Source organism: Mauremys mutica, chromosome 1 (genome assembly GCF_020497125.1).
Source record: "Mauremys mutica isolate MM-2020 ecotype Southern chromosome 1, ASM2049712v1, whole genome shotgun sequence".
In the NCBI taxonomy this organism is placed as follows: Eukaryota; Metazoa; Chordata; order Testudines; family Geoemydidae; genus Mauremys; species Mauremys mutica.
In genome coordinates this window covers 16,615,362-16,636,285 of record NC_059072.1, presented here as the reverse complement: position 1 = coordinate 16,636,285, position 20,924 = coordinate 16,615,362, and the positions used below count along the sequence as shown (strand labels likewise).

Genomic DNA, 20,924 nt, shown 5'->3' with positions numbered 1-20,924 from the left:
ACAAGGCCCATGACCTTCAAATCAAGGGTTTCGATTTGGGTCTGTCACTGGGTTAACTCAACAGTTTGCAGTTTAACATGAACCCAGCTGAGCATGGCATGATTCTTGGGTTTGTAGTGAAGGTTTGCACTGCTCTGATCATGTCTCCCTGTCAGTGTGCTACCATGCATCTGTGTGGGCCTGATCCTGCAGTCCCCTCTACCTGTAGAAGTCCCATTTGTTTCAGTGGGAGGTTGGTGAGCAGAGGAGAGCTCGTAGGAGTAGAGAAGAGGTATACTTTTGCTTTATCTTTGCACATGTAACTGTTAAAATAACCCATCCCCTTCCCTCATGGCATGGCATAGACACGGTCACTTCTGCAACCGTAGGTTTCCTGTAAATATGCCTGCTTATATTTGAAAATGCCTTAGTCCTGCAGATGGATATTTCCTTCCCAGTATGGCAGTTCACCCCTCACGTCCGCTACATCCGTAGAGGTGAATTTCCTACTACTCTACACTGAGTGTTTTAGTTAGTAAACAGCAACTAGTCCCGGCTATGGAAAGGCAGATGAGCGAAGTGACTAATGAAGAGCAGTCGCTGTGCAGGATATCTGGGTGCATCCTGTTCTGAATAATTCCAGATGGACACTGGAAAGCCAGGAGCGGGTCTCTGGCCGTCGCTAAGGAGGACATCCTATTTGTTAGTCATCGCTGGGCGATAGTGGCTGTTTGTTGTCACTTTCAATCATTCCCCAACATCCTGCAGCCATGAATCATGCCGTGTTGTGGCGTGGGGAGCGTACTGTGCACTGTCAGTCCCAGCTCCACGTGGACTTGGATGAAATGCCTGCTTTGGGCCAGGGGACTAGAGCTGGCAGCCAGGCCACAGGATACAGCATGAATCATTGCCGTGCTTAGATTGTGTTTTGCTAGTGACATTAAGCTTGTGAAAAGCAAGAAATAAATGCATCAAAGAGCCATCCACAGTCACACATCTGGAGCACAGGTGATGTCACTGGCCTATGAAAACGTGGCTTTTTACTCTGGACATTCTTCCCCCTCTGCTGCTGGCTCCAGCCATATCCCTGACAATCACTAAACCAGTCTCACTCCTCCTGCTCTCCATGATCCTCTACTTCCTTCTCTCTTTCCCCTCAATGTCCCCTCTCCCTTCCTGGTCTTTCCTTTGAGTTTAGCCCTTCCTACCTTCCCTCCTGTCCCCACTACTAGCCTAGAAGATATTTAATGCAGAGAATGAATAAATAAAATTAAACTAACCCCGTACCTCCCCTCAGAAAAATCCTAGAACTAACATGACATTGCTAAGCCATCGCTTTGTTTTTTATTAACCCCCTTTCCTCTCCCACCTTTGACAGTGACGTCTATCCGACTGTAAGTCCCTCAGGCCAGGGATTGTCTCTTGCTGTCTGTGTGTGTACATGCCTGGCTCGCTGGGGCACTGGTCGTGGTTGGGCCCTCTAGAAGCTACTGGAATACAAATAATAATAATATTTAATAATATATTGAAAGCAATAAACATATCTGTTCAAACTACCAAAGCATACCCTGTCTTAGTGGCCGTGGGGTCTTCTCTCGAGGCACATGCACAGGGCTGGGAACTAGGAGCGCCTGAATTCTGATGGCCAATCTTCCTCTGACTCATTTTGTTGCGTTGATCAGATTCCAATGCCAGAAGGGACCATTGTGATCATCTAGTCTGACCTCCTGTACCACACAGGCCAGAGAACTTCCCCAAAGTAATTTCCAGAGCAGATCTTTTAGAAAAAATTCCACTTGATTTAAAAATTGCCAGTAATGGAGACTCCACCACAACCCTTGGTAAATTCACTTGGGATCTGACAGTCCCAGCTCTCTCATTGGTTTTATACTAGTGTAACACCATTGGAGTTGTTCCTGATTTGCCTAAGCAAGAACTGAATCAAGCCATTAATCGCTATAGGAAACGTTCAGCAGTGATGTAAGCGGTTGTGTAAGTTATGCATTGAGTGTAAATTGTTCAGAAAGGACCAAACTCTCCTCCCAGCTTCGCAGCTGTAATTCCCATTGCTGTCCGTGAGACAAGAAGTAATCAGGTAACTGAGAGCAGAAATTTGACCCAAAGTTGGATGTAAGAGACATAACATGAACCAATCTGGCATTCCCTGTGTGTCTAAATGCCATGACTTATGCCGGTCACCATATAATTGGGAGAAGAGGCATGTAGGATTCAATAGGAATTAAACCATAGGTCTGTATATAAATGTAAGTCCCATTCTGCAAAGTATTTAAGCATATTAATGGAGCTATTCCCATGCTGAATACTCGATGATTACATCTCTTGCTGAATCAGGGCCTTAACAGGATTCTAAAGGAATTACTGTAGAAACCTTTTAGAATTTGGTGAGTCCTAACCTTCAAAAGGTCTTTTGAACCATTCTGTATAATTTTCTGATAAATTCCATAGGACGGTCCAAAAACCATACAGGAAATTTATGGATTTCTATTGAATTTCAATATGACTGTTCCATAAAGGTGTAGCGCCTCGTGGCAGGTAAGATCAATAGAAAGCACCTTCTCCTGGTTTGTACGGTGGAAATTAGTTTGCAAGTGATCTTTTCTCAGCTAATAGTCCTCTTTGGAAGGCCTTAGTGGGCCTGAATTCTGTGGCATTAAGTAAGGCTGATCTGTTTATTTTGTGTAGCATCTAGTTGGTTGGTTTGGTTTAGTGTTTGTTTGTTTTATGGTCTCTTGCTTTGTTCTGATTATTGGTTCTTCATTTGCGTTTGGTCTGACATTTGGGGCTGTGGTCACAGGTTTGCTAGCGTCAGTAATTTTCTCAGTATATACAGAGCTTCTCATGGACACTCTAGGCACACAAAAATACAGAACTGAGTTCTCTCCCTGGCAGCCAGTGAGGTGAGAATCAGGCCCACAAAATCCTAGGAAATGCAAAAATAATCCAAAAGTTCATTAAGAAAAAAGGGGGGTTATGAAAGAGAACTCAAACAGAAAGCCCAGCTCATCCCATCTCTTCAGAAAAGGGCTGTGGTAATAGATAGATCTTGCAAAATGCCTGAGAGATTAACAGATATGGATTCTATCAGACCAAGCAAAGTCTAGCATTGAGGGCCCTGAACTGAGAACTCCCTGTCCTGAGTCATACAAGGCTTGTCTATGCTACATAACTTTTATCATTTGAAGACCCAGTTGGAGCAGATTAGTCTAATAACCCATTTCATTCTGAACTGGTTTAGTGCCAATGTGAATGTGGACAAGCTGAAATAGTTCCGCTAGTTCTCCCCCTACTTATCCCACAGTGTATCGGTGACCTTTTGAAATCTCCCAGAATCCATCGCTTCTAGGAGCTATACCAGGAACTGTGAGATGGGTACCCAGAAAGCATTGCAACTGAAAGGGTTTTGAACAAGGCTAGTATGGCTTTTAAACTGATACAGCACAGCTAGTGTGGATGCAATGAACTGTGCTTAAATCAGTTCAGTACAACTAGTTCAATTACACAAGCAGTTTAATTCTCTAACGTAGACACACCCATAATTAGAGGTGTCAGGTCAAGCATCCAGCTGCTGGGTGTGAGGCATATCATTTGTGTTTTTAAATGTTGCAACGGAAGCATCCGTCTAACTGCTGTGGTGATAGGTGGTTTTATATATATATAAAATTTAAAAATAAATTAAATTTGGGTGGGGAGAAAAGCAGAAGGAGGAAGGAAAACAGAAAAAGGAAAAAGGGCTCCAGCCAGTTACTCTAAAAGAAAAAGAAAGGAGTGAAACATCTGCCAGAATCATGAGCAGCTTGTTGTTGGAGGTCAGCAGTTCATCAGCAGTTGAGCGGAAGAGTTCAGCAGTTCGCCCGCTGCCAGTAAGTGCTCGCTGCAGTTATTATTAGGGAGGTGCTAGAGAGGATTTACCCTGCCAGCTCGAATGCAAAATGGAAATTCCTTTAGGAAGATCCCATTGCGCTCTTGCAGTGCTGAGCATTTCCTGGCTTCAACTACTCTTACCCTGGGCCTTGTGGTTAAGGCTATAAAAAGACCCGAGCGAAATCCACTTGATGCTCTTAATTTCATGTCTGGATAAATGCGCTCCACGTTCCCATGGAGTTGTCGTGATTTTTGCTGGCGATGCTTTGTAAAAAGGCACCCATCCTGTCCTAGAGTCCGGCTGATCGCGAGAGAACTCCATTCTGGTTGTGCACTTCCAGCACATCCCAGTAAACACTGTAAATACAGGCACGTTGCATAGGAGAGGCTCATTGAGCAGGACAAGCCCCTGTTGTTCTGCGGTGTGCAAGTCACAGAAAGTAGCGATGGAGAAGCTCCATTAGCTCTAGTCCATCCCCTTTGGGCTAGTGTGGGATGTTTCCCGCTAGTTTATTTTGTAGTCCCTTTTCCCACTTCAAGTATCTGAAAGGAAAGTAGCAGCAAAGAAACTCAAACTGTAGCTGAAAGCACGAGTTTCATCAGGTTTTGATGCAAAGCTATAAATTTGCCCCTAGAGTGACTCCAAAGGTTTGCAGAACTTCAGCAAAGCTTTCGACAAACCCAGACTGAGAATACTGACTGCATGCTTAGGTGTCAGTGCTGAAAGTGCACCTGTAGGTCCTTATACTCACAGGGGTGCTACGCTTCATCCTTACACTCACAGGCATGCTAGCTGAGGTTTGGTTAAGGCCTGTTGGAAAATCTGACTCAGGTAGATAATAAGAGCCTGATTCTGCACTCCATTGCTTTGCAGAGGCTGAGGCAGCGTCAGAAAACTGGTGTAGGAGAATGGCAGTTAAGTCCCGTAGTGTATACAGGACTAGATTTGAAAGTGGAGATCAACTTGAGACACCTTAAAGGGCCAGGATTTTCAGAGGCTGGATGCTCAACACTTTCTGAAAAGCAAGCCCCTTTAAGATGCCTCAAGTTGGGCACCCGAAAATGGATACAACCAAAATCACAACTCCCTTGAACAGGGAGGCCCTGAACAAAGATGTGTGCACCATTCAGCGGTGAAATTAAATAAGGAGATCAATCAATACCTCTTATGAAAAGGATCAAAATACAGATTAACACAAAATCTGAAGGCCAGATTCTGATGTCAGTTAATTCTGGTTTTACAACAATGTAATGTCATTGACTTCAGTGGGAGCTGCTGGGTGCTTGTTACTTGGAAATCAGACCCCTTATTTAGGCATCTAAATATGGATTTATGCATCGAGTTTTGAACATCGTGGCATATATATTCGTGGGAAACAACAGCTGCCATGAAAAGACCTTCTGTTAGCTATTGGGGGTTTTTAACTTTGTTTCTATTTTGCAAAAATCTAGCTTCGGTTACTACATTTCTTCTGTGTGGTTAGAATTAACCGCAAGTAATTGGGCTAGATGCAGCAATCATTGGGTGAAATTCTATACAGGAGGTCAGAATAGATTATTGTGATGGTCTCTTCTGGCCTTTAAGCTATGAACATGTGTTTTCTATGCTTTGTAAATTCTGTTTGCTGTTGGGAGCTTTCATAAGAATTGTATGTAGTATTTTCAAGAGGAGCTTTAAAAAATTACCTGATTGTTTTTATTTACAGAGAAGAGCATCACAAATCTCTTTATGCTCAGATGTTTGACCTCATTCTGTTAGTTTAAGTATTAAGAACTTGTCATAAACAAACATGACTGTGTAACACCTGCTTCATTTCATAGTCTGATTCTTTTTTGGAAAGCTCCCATCCAAAGTGTAGGCTTTGGTGAAATTCATTAATGCTCCAGATGTGTGTTCTGCTGTCAGCTGGCCTAGTGAAATCATTGTTTATTGACAGGTTCCCAAGAGTCAGATAGCTCGCAGTCTGCCAAGAAAGACATGGTGGCTGCATTGAAATCCAGGCAGGAAGCTCTGGAAGAGACACTGCGCCTGCGACTGGAGGAGCTAAAGAAACTGTGTCTCCGAGAAGCGGTAGGCAATAGAAATTTTATAACCCTGGAAAATGTTGTGGCTTGTATTTTTATATGCTCACAGCCTCATGTGAAAATGGCCGGAGGCCAGAAGGAGAGGTAAAGCCTTCCTAAATCATATCTCACAAAGCGTATGGTGCCCAAGGACTGAGTGATCCCCAGGCATTTCGTGTCTAGTGTGGCACAAGGCATTTTTTACACTAGAGAAGCTGGACTCATGCCAAGCCAGTTGTGCACCCATAAGGCCTGATCCAGCAAGGTGCTGAGCATCTGCCGCTCCTATTGAAGTCATCATGAGTGGTGGATGCTTAGTAGATACTCACCATCTTCCAACAGGGCTCCCCCTGGGCAGTCTGCCGTTGACTTCAATGGAATAGGCTCAGGCCTATAGATGGCACATCTGGTCTAGCCATTCTGTGGTCACCTGGCCTGGTATACGCCACTTGGTCCTCATCTTCGGTAGGAGAAAGGTGTTTGTAACACGTGCGCTAACTCACCTCTTTTCCTAGTGTAGACATGGCCTTAGATGCACTCTTTCCATGTTCATTTCCCAGCATGCTCTGCCAACGCCCAGCTATTTCACAGCGCAGGCCCATTGCCTGGCATGGGGGTTAAATCACCACAGTTTGCCCCACTCCCAATACAAAGAGCACAGTTTGGGGTGAGCTTGTGTGCGGCATGCTGGGGTCTTCCCTTCACTGAGCTGTATGTAACATGACAAATGCTGAGGAGGTCCCTTGGCTACATCATCAGTATTACTAGTAGAAGAAACTGTTAGGTAACATTGTCAAGAGAAAATATCACCATGGGGCAAATGGGGTGCCATAGGATGAGGTCATATTGTACTTGGCATGTGTCTGTTTAATTATTGTTGGGGTTGATTTAAACTGACTTGTTTTAAAGCAGGTCAGCGTGAACGTAAAACCATTTCAAATGCTGGAGAAGTTAGGATCCTTGCTGCGTTTGTGCCTGGAAATATAATAAATATTAGCAGCAGCTTATATGAAGTTTACACTTCGATCACACGTGCATACATAACACCCGTTTCCCAGGCCTGGAAAAATCCAGCTTTAACAAAAATCATTTCCAGGAATAGAGAATGGGAGAGTTGGCTCTGGGCCGTGGTACTGGGATCTTTAAGTTGCTGTTTATATTTAAAGTGCGTATCACTTTAAAAAACAAACAAACAGAAAAAAGACCATTGCCCATTTTTTAAAAATCTCACTGCGCTTTGTTTAGACTTGGCTCTGGCTTGAACACCAGCTGGGATAAGCAGGAGGAAAACAGCTTTTCAACAAAGGATGTCAGAGGAAATATGTGCGGGCCTCATCCCACAACCCTTCCTCGCATGAGCGGTCCTGATGTATGAAGTCTCAATTGGCTTCGACGGGCCTACTCTTTTGCGGAAGGTTTGCAGGATCGGGTCAGACCCCAAGTGTCCGGAAACCATTTAGCTTGGATCAGCTGCAGAAAGTGGTCAAAGTTTCACTGGCTCTTTTATTTTAAACCTTTCCTCTCGGGGGGTCCTGAATCGGTTTGTTTGCTATGGGAATTGCTGAGTTAAAATGAGGCAGAGACAGACAAGGAGAAGAAAAAGGGGTTAACACCTGGGCTTAATCAAACTAGCATGGCCCAATCCATTCACAACAGTAGCATCATGTTGCTTCACTTACTTATTAATTCAGATTAAATTTCAGACCCCTGCCTGTAAATCCGTTTCAGTTTATGGTGGCAGCACAGTAGCCCGCATTGATTTTGTTCTTACAGAACCGTGGCAAAGGAGCCATTAAAGTTGTAACTCGTTCTGCACCCCCTGCACGTCATGTTAAGATTGAGGTTTTAAAGGATCCCTCTGCCACTCAGTAGAAAGACACAGAATCTGGATCTCAACACACTATTTGTAGCCAGCCTTTTTGTGCAACAGGATGAACGTGTTACAGAAAAAGCTCTAAAACTGGAGAGGGAAGCATTTAAACAACCTTGAAAAAGGGTATTGTGCGCTTCACTGCAGTGCTGGGTTAGGAATTCATTGTGTTGGGAACTGCTTAAGCTAGGGACTGAAATGGCCAGGGCCTCATTTCCCAGTGACCTGAAAACAGTAGAAAGAAAGCCCCCATTAGGGAATGGGTCGTGGGGGCATGAGGGAGGCAGAGAGCCAAGCTACACGCTGCACATTAAGGTCAGCCACTGTTATACGGGATTCAGATGATTTAGAGTTTTCTGCCAGCTGGATCCTCTCAAGGCTGGTGATGCAGAACACAAAAGCCTTTTGTCCTCACTGCAGAGACTGTTCAGCTCAAGAAGCTGGGTTGTTCCTTGTAGCAACACTCTTGCCTTTCTCTGCAGGCATTTGAATGTCTTTAATTCAGATCGGTGTAGATGTATTGTACGTACCAGAAAAAACACAGAGTCAGCATCAATCCTGGCACTTGCTCCTTTGCCTGCTTCAAATCTATTCCAGTGTACATCCCTTGGCGGTGAAAGTTTGCAGGGTTTGCTGCTTCACACTTGGAACTAATCTTTGCAAATGACCCTTTCAGTCTGATATTACTCCAACACTGCACATGACATAGCTTGGAGTTTGGCAAGGATTTCAATTCATAAAATGTTTTCATATAGGTACTTAGGTACCAGACACTGCTTTAAATTGCCATTTTCACTGCAGCTGTCTCAGACAGCTCATGAATTAGATTGTAGTATTTTAACATGCAGTTACGATCAGAAAAATAATAATAAAAGTGTCACTCGACAGCTCTGCTCCCTGTGTGAATTCAGAGTAAGATCTGCTGGCTTCTCCATCAAAAATAACTGGTTTCTCTATAGAGACAACACTGCTGAAGGAATGTGAGCTAGCACCTGTGCTGGCTCATGCATCGTGCTCAGACATCCTGCTGGTGGGCAGCACCTAAGACCCTAGACAGACAGTCCATGTTAATTTTTCTTCTAGTTGCAGAGTATGTATTCCTGTTGATGATGCACAAGCCAAAAAAAGAACTCAGACTGAGCTCGCAGGCCTGGAAGTTAGAAAAAATCTTCTGTATATTTATCAGATGAGCATATTTGATATGGAGTCACTGAACAATGATAAACAATGGAACCCTGGCCATGCCATTTTTACAATCATTTTTCAGAGTGTTACTGCACTTTAAAAAGATACATTGGATGGGTTTGCTTTTGCGTATTCCCCTCCTCACTAATAGCATCTTATGTTTTCAGGAGCTCACAGGAAAGCTGCCCAGGGAATACCCCCTAGATCCAGGGGAGGAGCCGCCTATTGTAAGGAGAAGAATAGGGACTGCCTTTAAACTGGATGAACAGAAAATACTGCGTAAAGGAGAGGTGAGGACTTGCCTTCCAGTCCTATCTATCTAGCTTATGTCTAGGACATTTCTCAGCCTATTACTCGGGAACCACAATTTTTCATTTAACTGTTTTTTTTTTTAATTCGTTTACTCATCTTTGCTTGTATTTGGGGCAAGGAACAGGTGAGAGAACATGCTGGTCTGAGCATAGGACTGGGAGCCAGGAACTCCTGTATTCCAGTCCCAGCTCTGACACAGGCAAACGGAAGTAGCTTTGGGTGAGTCACTTATGGCTCTGATCCTGTTAACTATGCAAACTGCCCTTAATCGCACCAGTAGCTGAATGAGGTTGCTGGTGCAGGTCTAGATTACTCATGTGACTACGGGTAGCAGGATTGGGTTCTGAGTTGCTCTGGTCTTTCAAACCACTTCTGGTATCATTTTGAGCAGTCCAAGTTCTTCTCCCTTCCTTCCTGCAATAGTCCTTACTCAGTACTAAAAGTGGTACCATTTCCGCCAAAGTCCTTTAATGAAGTGTCACATCAATTCTTCGAACTGCTCCTGTGATTGCAAGACAAAGGCACTTTACCTCCTTCTCCTCCTAAACAAAGGAGCTATCCTCCCTGCTTCTGGGCAGCTTGACTTGTGTTTGGGTAAGTTTGCCTGGGGGGAGTGTTTGTTCTGTGCTCTCTCTCCCACAATTGGCTGGGTCAGTGCCCTGAATCATGGCTGTGAAAACAGCCCTGGAGCAGCTGTAAGGCGGGACCGGAATTCACAGAAAAGCCATTGTCTGTGGAGACTGGTCTCAAGACACTTGTGGATATTCTAGTTTTGAGTTTCCTTTTATTTTTATAATAGAAGAGAATGAATCTGTGGTTTAAGGTTGGAGTCAGCTGGAGAATTAACCCTTTATTGTATTGTTAGCATTTTCTTTCTGCTTAAACCACGAACAATCAAAGCTCTTAGGGTTTGTGTTTGATGGAGCCAGTGAGAGGAATTCCACTGAAGTAAAATACTCATGAGCTAGCACGTTTTGTTTAGCTTTTACAAGGAAAGCCCTGACTCCTAAAAGCTGTGCACTCTGTTTGCTGCAGTGTTATCAATAGGTCTTCAGATTCCCATGTCTTGGGGGTGCGTCTACAACGCACACCTTTTTCGGCGGCGTGTAGTGTACCTATGCATGTAAGCCCCACTCCCAGCACAGGTATATGGCAGTATAGACTCTGAGCAAAAGGCTCTGACAGCAGGGAGTTGATGAAGCCTTTCCCACTGCCTCCCCTTGTCAAAGCTTTTCCCTAACACATGTAGCTACACACTGCAGTGTGGACACAGCCTGCCATGTAACTACATGTATGCTACATGCCACTGCCAGCATAGACTTAACCTTAGTGTTAAGCGATGGCTTCCAGGCCAGGGACGCTGGATGGACTCTGTTTTCCTCTCAGTCCTTCCATTAATAGTGATGCACGGTCCGTGCGTGCAAGACAATGATTCTCTGTAGGGAAAGAGGGTAAAGCCACTCTCCACCTTTGCAAGTAATGTACATTTCAGTAAAACAGGATTGCCAACCTCAAGCGTTCAAAAATGCTGACTCTGCCCTCCCCGCCCATGCCCCCCCCCAAATCATGAGATTGTCTTAAAAAATCATGAACTTTTTTAAAAGGATAAATATTGGGATCTGACTTGTCTTCTGATTTTTGAGCCTTTAAGGTTCATGTTTTCAAGCTTTGATCTGCACCATGAGGGCTACAATTTTTTTTTTTAATGAAAGTTGAGATTCTCTCAGGATCACATGATTCCAGGAGCTGGGGCTTTGAGTAAAACATCAAATGTCATGAGAGTTGGCCTTCCCTCTGAAGGCAAATGACAGCCCTGGTGCTCCAAGGCAGTACGCATAAAGGCATTCATCAAAAAAGAGATTAATGGGGGAGAGGCAAATGAAGACAGCTGTTTACGATGTTAAGGGTGATTTAGAAAAAAAAACATTAAAGCCAGAAGCTGCAATTGAAGCCAGGCTCTCAGTATCTTCACTGGGAGTGTTGTCTGAGTAAGGACTGCAGGGCTGAGCCCTAGCTGGATTTATTTTTAATCACCCTTAGCACTGTGTTTAATCTACCCTTGCGTACTTTCAGTGGGTGTTTTGCCACAATAAGTCAGATCAGGCTCTCCGTCTTAAACCTCCATTGTGTCGAATGCACCATTAATAAGTTTAGTGTTGACAGAGCTTACGAAATCTTCAAAGCAAAACTCATTTTACAAAACAAAACCAGGCCTTCAGCTGGCAGTAATGTGAGAGGAGCTATAATTATAGATTTAAAGCAATGCTGACTCACCACTGACAGCACAGAGATTTTGAAGCCAAAATGCCCAATATGAAAACTTCAGGGAGCCATTCCGGTCTGAGGAGAGGTTATTCCTATAGCATCAACCGCGCTGTGTATGCATGTTGGTACATTGAGAGGTTTTGAATATGGCTAACAATAGGGTTTCGCTGAATATGTGACTAAAAGTGCTTGCAATCGGAGCACTGAGCATTTAGCAAAGCTAATGTTTTAATTTGCAGCTCAAATCTCATTGAAAGTTAATAGGACTTGGGTGTGTAAGAGAGCCAGACCCCTTTGAAAATTCCATCCCATGTTCTCATCTTTATGGGCTACAAGCAAAGAGTCAGATTCTCTGCTGGTGTAAACTGGCATAGCTCCATTGACTTAATGTCAAAGTATCACTGCCAGTTACGCCAGCTGAGAACCCGGCCCTAACATGTTAACGCTGCTTAAGCACAGTTTAACTCGGCCAAACAGGGTCTAACTTTTTGGCTCTCTGGCATGGCCAAAGCCTTCTATTAAAATAGAGGTGGGCAAACTACGGCCCATGGGCCACATCCGGCCCACGGGACCGTCCTGCCTGGCCCCTGAGCTCCTGGCCGAGGAGGCTAGCCCCCGGCCCCTCCCCTGCTATTCCCCCTCTCCCGCAGCTATGCTGCCACTCAGGTGCACTCTGGGCAGCGGAGTTGCGTGCTCCTGCAGAGCAGCGCGGCAGCGTGTCTGGCTCTGGCCGGGCGGCCCGGCTGCCAGACATGCTGCTCTAAGTGGCATGGTAAGGGGGCCAGGGCTGGGGGGTTGGATAAGGGGCGGAGGTTCGGGGGGGGGACGGTCAGGGGATGGGGCACGGGGGGGGGGGTTGGATAAGCGTGGGAGTTCCAGGTGGCCTGTCAGGGGGCGGGGATGTGGATAGGGGTCAGGGGACGGGGAACAGAGGGGGTTGGATAGGCATGGGGTCCTGGGGGGCCTGTCAAGGGGCAAGGGTGTGGATAGAGGTCAGGGCAGTTAGGGGACAAGGAGCAGGCGGGGTTGGATGGGTCGGGTGTTCTGAGGGGCGCAGACAAGGGGCAGGAAGTGGGAGGGGGCGGATAGGGGGCGGGGGCCAGGCTGTTGGGGGAGGCACAGCCTTCCCTACCTGGCCCTCCATGCAGTTTTGCAACCCCAATGTGGCCCTCGGGCCAAAAAGTTTGCCCACCCATGTATTAAAACCATTACACGTCCCTACCTTGTGCATGGCCTCGTTGTATCACACCTCTGTGATGTCTCCTGCTGACATTGTGTCACAGTGCATTTATGCATTGCCTCACCTTAATGACATTTGGTAGGATTGGATTGTAACTGGGATGAATTTGACACATTAGTTCAATGGGTGATCAGCACTATACAAGCGCTAACCAGTAACGTTATGCTGAAATGTCATGACTTTGCACTGGGACTTATCAGTGCGACATCCTGGTGTTTCATTTTCGTACAGCCCTCGGTCAGCATGGTGACAGACACCTTAGAAGTATGCGTGGAAGAGAGGTTGGGGTTCAGACACCACCACATAAGGATACATGAGTTTGTTCGGCAAGACAAATAGCAGACGCAGCCATATTGGGCCAGCAGCCGGAATGAACTGAGTTTAGGGTATTGACGATCCTCACAAAATAAAGGCTCGGTCAGTGGCTCTCAACCTATTTACCATTGTGGGCTGCGTATGCCCGGAGGATGTCACATGGGCCACAGCTCTGTGCTGATTGGGCGGCCCGCGGGCGGCAGGGTGAGAACCACTGGGCTAGATTTGTGCAACCTTGCGCAGCCCTTTGAAGTCATGAGTTCTCTCCTGTGAGCAAGTGCTCCCGAGCTTGAGGAGCAGTTGCACAGGCTGGCCCTGACAATGCACTTGTGGTTGAGCTAGGGGCAGGTTGGTAGATGGATTCGTCTCTTGTTAAGTGTCATTTAGGGCCAGATCCTCGGCCGGTGTAAAGCGGCATAGACCCATTGAAGTCAGGGGAGCTTTGCCATGCAGCTACACCAGCTGAGGATCCGGCCACGACAGCTTGCAGCCAGGACAGCCAGAATCTCTTCCCAATTTGACAGGAAGCGGAGCTGGAGCGCCTGGAGAGGGAATTTGCCATTCAGTCCCAGATCACTGAGGCGGCTCGGCGCCTGGCCAGTGACCCCAACGTCAGCAAAAAGCTGAAGAAACAAAGGAAAACCTCCTACCTTAATGCCCTAAAGAAACTGCAGGAGATCGAAAACGCCATCAATGAATACCGCATCAAATCTGGAAAGAAGCCAACGCAGAGAGCCTCCCTGATCATAGATGGTAAGTGCGGCTCAGGGCCTGGGGCATATCTCTAAGGGCTGAAGTGGGCCTTGAGTGGTGTATAAGCCTTGAATAGAGGCCTTGGCGCAGGGAGTGAATTTCACCCACACTGAGCCAGAGCTAGGAACTGAGCCCTGGTGCCCAAAACCCTGCTCTGACTTGTAGCCCAGTACTGCCCCTCTCCCTCTAATGGACTCCGAGTCTTTTTTTCACCCTGTGTATTGTTCTGTCTCTTCCTTGTCCTGGTTGGAGAGCTGGCATGGGACTCGAATGGTGCCTAGATGATGTGCTGGGTCAGAACACATGGGTAAATTTCAGGCTATGTTAGCTTAAGCAAGGCACTTAACCTGTCTGTGAGTCAGTGTACCCACCTGTAAAATGAGTATAATAATACTTTCTTCAGAGGGATGTTGCTTAATTACTATTAATAAACCTGGGGTGAGAGGCATCATATAAAATCCAAGTATTATCATCACCATCATCCCATTTGTTTACAAAAGCATAATCCTCAGGACACTTGTTACGGTTTACACCGTTTTTTAAAGTAATTTCTACTAACCTCCTTCAAAGCCTGAAAATAACAGAGCTTTTTCTTGCTGATTTTGTCCCTTTCCACATGACAAACAGAGATTTTGCTTTTCCTGTTTATAAACAGAGCTGAAATTATCACTTCTCTTGCTTCCTTATTTGTAACCCAGCTGTGTTGTGCTGCCCTTAAAGCATTTTGAGTTCCTCTCCGCTCCGTGACAGTGCATATGTCAGAGCAACAAACACAAACACCAGGGAGATGTTACGTCAGAACACTTCCGGCAAAAGGACTGGGTGCTATTTCTTTTGTTGCTTCAGAGGGCACTTGGAAGTATTGTTGAATGTCCTACAATCAGAGCACTTTGTATTTGTTTTTCATTGGCAGCTGAATGGTAACTTCATAAGTGTAGCTCTGTAGGGCCTGATCCTCAACTAGTGTAAAATTGGTGTAGCTCCATTACACCCTCTGGGGATCTGGGCTCACAGTTTTGACTCAGTCCTAACGTCCACTGAAATCAGTGGGAGTTGAAGGCACTCAGCAACTCCAAGGAGGGAGTTCAGCATGTCAAGGGAGCTGGCCTGGAGTTTTTACTCAGGCTTTGCCCTGAGTTCTGCCTGAGTAAGGACTGAGTAAATTGGCCTATATTAATAGAAATTGTATTGCTTCTTGGTAGTGTGGAGAACAAGGGACGACTGTGTTTTATGAACTGGGGAAGATTCTGTTGCAATTCAATGTTAAACCACAGTGATATTAATGGTTCTTTGATTGTTTTTTTTCTTTTCCTCAGAAGGAAACATCGCCAGTGAAGATAGCTCCCTCTCAGATGCCCTTGTTCTTGAAGACGGTATGTTGTCCATCCTTCCTAGAAAGGGAAGGATGACTGAATCCCCCTGAAAATGGAGGAAATCCCCTGTATGCCTGTGCCCCTGTATGCCAGTGCCATTTCACAGAGATGAGGTGGGTGATACCTTTTATTGCACCAACTTCTGTTGGTGAGAGAGACGAGCTTTCAAGCTTACCCAGAGCTCGTCTATGTATGCTCAGAGGCTCGTCTCTCTCACCAACGGATGTTGGTCCAATAAAAGATGTCTCACCCACCATGTCTGTCTAATATCCTGGGACCAAAATGGATACACCACCCCGGTCCTTGCCATTTGAGAGCAGATAATTTCAAACAACAGCCACTTTTCATCAAACCCCCCTGAAGGTTTTTTCAATTATATATAAAAAGTACAGAAATAGAAATAAGTACGTAGTCTGTAGGAAAAGGCTCATACATATTGTAACAAATCTGCAACCCCTTAAGACCTCCTAGCTGGCGGAATAGGGCATATGACTCTCACTAAGGGCCTGATTTTCAGGGGTGTTGCGCATCCATAGCTCCCCCAGAAGGGGGACCATTAGGATGCTCTAGTTTGACCTCCTACGTAACACGGGCTGGAGAAGATCACCCCGTGATTCTTATATCAAGTCCAATAACTTGTGTTTGAACTAGAGGAATGTAGCTCAACCTTTCCAGGTTGGTGATTCCTGAGTCAGAGTCCAAAACTATTTGCATCCCCTCTTACATTTTTTACTCTTTTATAGTAAATGTGTCCATGAGAACAATGCTAAGCCTATTTAATTGGGGTATATTTTTCAAGAGGTTGACAGCAAATACTTGACCTTGAAGGGGAAAGGTGTGTGCAGAGTCAGGGGAAGGGAGAATCGGAGAGGGTTGCCGGCACAAACATGAAAGTGGCCGAACTACGGTGCACACGGGTCTAGAAGAGTTTTATTTTCTTTGCTTTAGATTGAAAAGTTTATTATCCCCCTGATTGCCTTTCATGACCACCACCCTTCCACCATCAGCTGAGAAACACTGAACTAGAGCCTCTGCTGGAACACTTCTTAAAATCAGGCCCTAAGTTCGTTACCATATAATTCATGCTCAGAAAAATCATCTCTGTCTGCTGCACTGTATCCAAGTGGTAATCTTGGGCATGCTGGGGGGAAGCCACACTGCAGCCTAGTGTCCTTCAAAAGCATCAGCTGCTCTCCTTGTTTCTCTTTTCAGAGGATTCTCAGGTTACCAGCACAATATCCCCCTTACAGTCACCTCACAAAGGACTCCCTCCCCGGCCACCCCTACATAACAGACCACCTCCTCCACAGTCATTGGAAGGACTCAGACAAATGCACTACCACCGGAATGATTATGACAAGTCCCCTATCAAGCCCAAGATGTGGAGCGAGTCATCCCTGGATGAACCCTACGAGAAGGTCAAGAAACGCTCCTCACACAGTCATTCCAGGTGAGTCACACAGTTGGAGATTGCCAACTACATAAACATCCTCCTTTTGGTAGAGGCCCATTTGGTATGGTAATGACAGACACTTTCTGGTAATGGTGTGTGTGTGGGTGTGGGTGTGAGAGAGAGAGAGAGAGAGGTTGTCTTTAACCTGAGCCTATATAATGAAAACTCTTCCCAAATCTCATGGCAGAAACATCACTCACTTGAATGATATTTAGCTGTTTTGGTAAATAATCATGCCCTAGAAGATCGTAACAACTATAGTCACACAAAGTGCTGGGCACTATCTGATTGTTATTTTAAAAGGCAGTTGGAGAGGACAGACGACAGTCTCTCACTGAAACTTCTGCTGAATCTTTGTAACAGCTTGTGCTTGAACTTTTGTTACTATAAAAAATTCAGATCAGTTATGTGTGTGGAACTCCATTTGCTTCAGCGGGATGTGTGTAACTGAGAACTGATTGTGGCCCATAGACTCAAGGTCCTAGGTGCAGAGCGTTTCCGTCTGAAGTCTGAAATGCAGTGTTTGCTTTGCAGCAGTCATAAGCGGTTCCCCAGCACAGGAAGCTGTGCAGAGGCTGGAGGGAGCAGCTCTCTGCAAAATAGCCCCATCAGGAGCCTCCCGCATTGGAATTCCCAGTCCAGCATGCCATCTACACCAGATCTACGGGTACGCAGTCCGCATTATGTCCATTCCACTAGGTAAGTCCTGCTGCTCCTGAAACAACTCGCCTCCCTTTGGTTACGCAAAAGTATTTTTTGTTTTCACACTTTAAAGACAAGAGGCTTCATTTCAGGAAGGAAGCGCTCTCTTCGGTGAGGATTCGTTCCTGAATCAGGGCTTGAATCTTCAATTTACTTCACATAAAAAAAAATTAAAATGCACCAAGTCCTTCGGGTGAGATCGTAACCAAAGGTTCTGACTGTTCATGGGCATTGCAACCTCCAAGCCACTCTTTGAAAGTCACAAGGTGTTAATATCCGTGCTCAAGTTAAGGTTAGGGAATTACCCTTTCCTTTGGGACACGAAAGGTTGGGTAGTGTTAAACCACTGCTACGGTGAACTGGGCATGCCGAAAAGGCTGTCTAAAGTGAAACATCTGAGGGACCAAGTAGAGGTGGGTCTGATTGGTCACGTGGTATCATTTCTGTTCCTTGAGTGTCTGACTGAAACTTTATGAACTGGGGAAGAGCCCATCCAGCATGAATAAAGGCCACCCAGATGTGGATGTGAATCAGCACCCTTCTACACATGCAAATCTGGGTGTTCGCATGAAGGACAATCACACTGTGACTGTCTTGAGCTCTAAAGCCACTCAAGAGACCAACAAAGCATAGCTGCCTAAAAGAGGTGGTTCTTCTGAGGTGGGAGCAGAAAAACATTCATTCCCTGTGGGATGGTGCTGCATGAGCTGGCCGTGACTACCCAGTGTCACTTTGTGGGTCGTTGGCCCCCTCACATTGCAAAGCAGTGGGGAGGGGGCATGGAATCCCAAGAACAGAAACCATAGGAAAGGTTTGCACAGATCCACCACACTCTGTGTTCCCTGCCGCTGTGCTGGTGAAACTCACCCAGGGCAGTGTGCCCTCTGCACCACTTATGTGTGATGGTGGGGATTGCCCAGGGAGGTGGCTAGTGGGGCAACCATGCTGGGAGGCTTCTGTCCTCCCCCCACCCGTGTGCTGCAGAAAGCGGGTGCCAGGCAGGCTCCAAATAGGCTGGGGAGGAGCCGGAGGATCTCGGTATTTGGACCTAGCGGCCCCACATCCGCACACAGGGAATGTGGAGGGGGAGTTGGCTGCTTTTTCAACCCACCGCAGTCAGAGAGACTGCAGCCCCACAAGCTGCCTGTGGAGTCCAACCCCATAACTCTGCTTAGTTCCCCTCTGGCTTTGGGCAGGGAGGTGGGAAGTTCACCTCAGATGGGCACATCTACTTCAATTCCTGCACTAACGTACCTGCATGGGTATGCCCCGTATCCTGCCTGGGGCTGGTGGAGCTGGGGGGGAGTTGTGAGCACTCAGCACCTCTCAGGCTTAGCTCCGTGTATTTGCACTGATTGGCGGATGCTGTTTTGGCTTTAAATGCTAGAGAAAGACCCCGCGGGTTTTGTTAACCAAGCAGACTCAAAACCTGTCTTCCTGACACCTGCAGGTCAGTAGACATCAGCCCGACCAGACTGCACAGCTTAGCTCAGCACTTTAGACACAGAAGCTCCAGCTTGGAGTCACAAGGCAAGCTGCTTGGGTCAGAGAACGAGACGGGGAGCCCCGATTTCTACACCCCAAGGACTCGTAGCAGTAATGGCTCTGACCCCATGGACGACTGCTCTTCCTGCACCAGCCATTCCAGCTCTGAGCACTACTACCCTGCTCAGATGAACCCCAACTACTCCACCCTGGCCGAGGATTCCCCCTCCAAAGCCAGAGAGCGGCAGAGGCAAAGGCACAAATCTGCAGGAAACCTGGTCTCTTCTAATTCAGGGAGCATGCCCAACCTGGCGGCAAGGAACGGAACCGGGCACCCGGGGGTCTATCTGCACAGCCAGAGCCAGCCTTCCTCTCAGTACAGGATCAAAGAGTACCCCCTGTACATCGAAGGTAGCTCCACGCCCGTGGTGGTGCGCAGCCTGGAGAATGACCAGGAGGGACACTACAGCGTGAAAGCACAATTTAAAACCTCCAACTCCTACACGGCAGGGGGGATGTTTAAAGAGAACTGGCACGGGGACGAAGTGGACTCAGTCAGATTGACCCCATCCCGTTCTCAGATCATAAGGACTCCATCTCTGGGCAGAGAAGGCCATGAGAAGGGCTCGGGCAGGACTGCAGTATCAGACGAACTCCGGCTGTGGTACCAGCGGTCCACAGCCTCCCACAAGGAGCACAGCCGCCTGTCGCACACGAGCTCCACCTCCTCGGACAGCAGCTCCCAGTACAGCACATCTTCTCAAAGCACCTTTGTGGCACACAGCAGGGTAACGAGGATGCCTCAAATGTGTAAAGCAACATCAGGTGAGAGCCGGCCCCAGGGGAAGCAGATCCAAGTTTGTTCTTAGCTGTCTAATGCGTGCATTGCGCTTTGGTAATTTATGAATGAAACCAGACCAGCCTGTGTCCCCTGTCCTTTTGTGAACATAGCACAATGCGAAGCACAGGCATGTAGGATGGTGGGATTAGCACTGGGTGAACTTTATTGGAGAGTGTCATCGGCTGAGGGTTTGTCCCCTGGAGCTCATCCATCATGAATGACTTCTTCAGAGAGCTAGGAGAAAGATCCCCAGAGCCTGAGCCAAAGCCTCCAGAAATCCCATTGACCTCAGTAGGCTTAGATCAGGCCTTTAGAGTGGTAGCAGAGAAAAAGCCCATTTGTGGGGGCTGATCCTAAGTATCACGTTAGGTTTATTGCTGTGGGCAGGGTCCGTTAAAGTGAGCAATGAGGAAGAACATAGCAAAACTCAAGAGAAGTTGATTTTTCCCAATAAATACATAGAAGAGTAAGGCATATAATCAATGTTCCATTAGGAACATAAGACTATCTGGTATGGCAAAAAAAAGCACAGTTCCTTAAAATAAAGAGCAAGTGGCCCCACTAAAAAAGACTTGGGGGTGGTTGAAGGCTGAGATCCTCAATTCATACAATACCTTCAGTACAACTACTAGAGGTGCTTGCTTGTAATCTTGTAAGCTCTGTAAAGTAGGGCCATATCTTTGTACAGAACCTAACACAGTGGAGCCCCATCCTGTTTGGGCCTCTGGCCTTTCCCCTAATATTCATATTAAATAATAGCAGGACCTTGCAGCAGTTCATAAATTGCAGAGATTGTGCTACGTTTCCCTGAAATGAGATGAACTAGTTTAAGATTCGATACCTATTTGCCATCAGTCCCTGTTTTGAATAAGGCAGGGCAAGCTGGACTAACCTGAGGCTTTGCCAAAAAACCTGAATCTAACCCAACTCCATGAGAGTGAGGGAGCGAAGGTTGATTGATTGACGGCTTCTATTGACAGAACTGCTACAGCCTGGGCAGCATCTTGACAAGCTTCCCTCATTTCGCTCCTACCCATGTGCCTCAACCTTGCCCTGAGGACACCACCTCTAAAGATCCCATTTCTGAGGCCTGCTCCGCCCTGGGAGCCTCTTTTGAGATTGCCAGCCAGGATGCCAATTGATAGTGGTGATGCTTGTAAAATGTTGCTATTTGCCTATTGAGAGCTGAACTGAGCCTATCACAG

General features: G+C 46.5%; 1 protein-coding gene across 4 annotated transcripts in view; it reads left to right on the top strand.

Moving 5' to 3' along the window:
* Nucleotides 1-20,924, top strand: part of FRMD4A (FERM domain containing 4A) — a 314,917-nt gene that overhangs the window by 281,952 nt on the left and 12,041 nt on the right. For all 4 annotated transcript variants that reach the window (XM_044983445.1, XM_044983439.1, XM_044983452.1 and 1 more), the window contains 7 exons: nt 5,799-5,932; nt 9,148-9,270; nt 13,637-13,865; nt 15,182-15,238; nt 16,451-16,688; nt 17,226-17,390; nt 18,844-19,703. In XM_044983445.1, the coding sequence (XP_044839380.1) occupies nt 5,799-5,932; nt 9,148-9,270; nt 13,637-13,865; nt 15,182-15,238; nt 16,451-16,688; nt 17,226-17,390; nt 18,844-19,703 (1,806 nt within the window). The remainder of the gene's footprint in view (nt 1-5,798; nt 5,933-9,147; nt 9,271-13,636; nt 13,866-15,181; nt 15,239-16,450; nt 16,689-17,225; nt 17,391-18,843; nt 19,704-20,924) is intronic.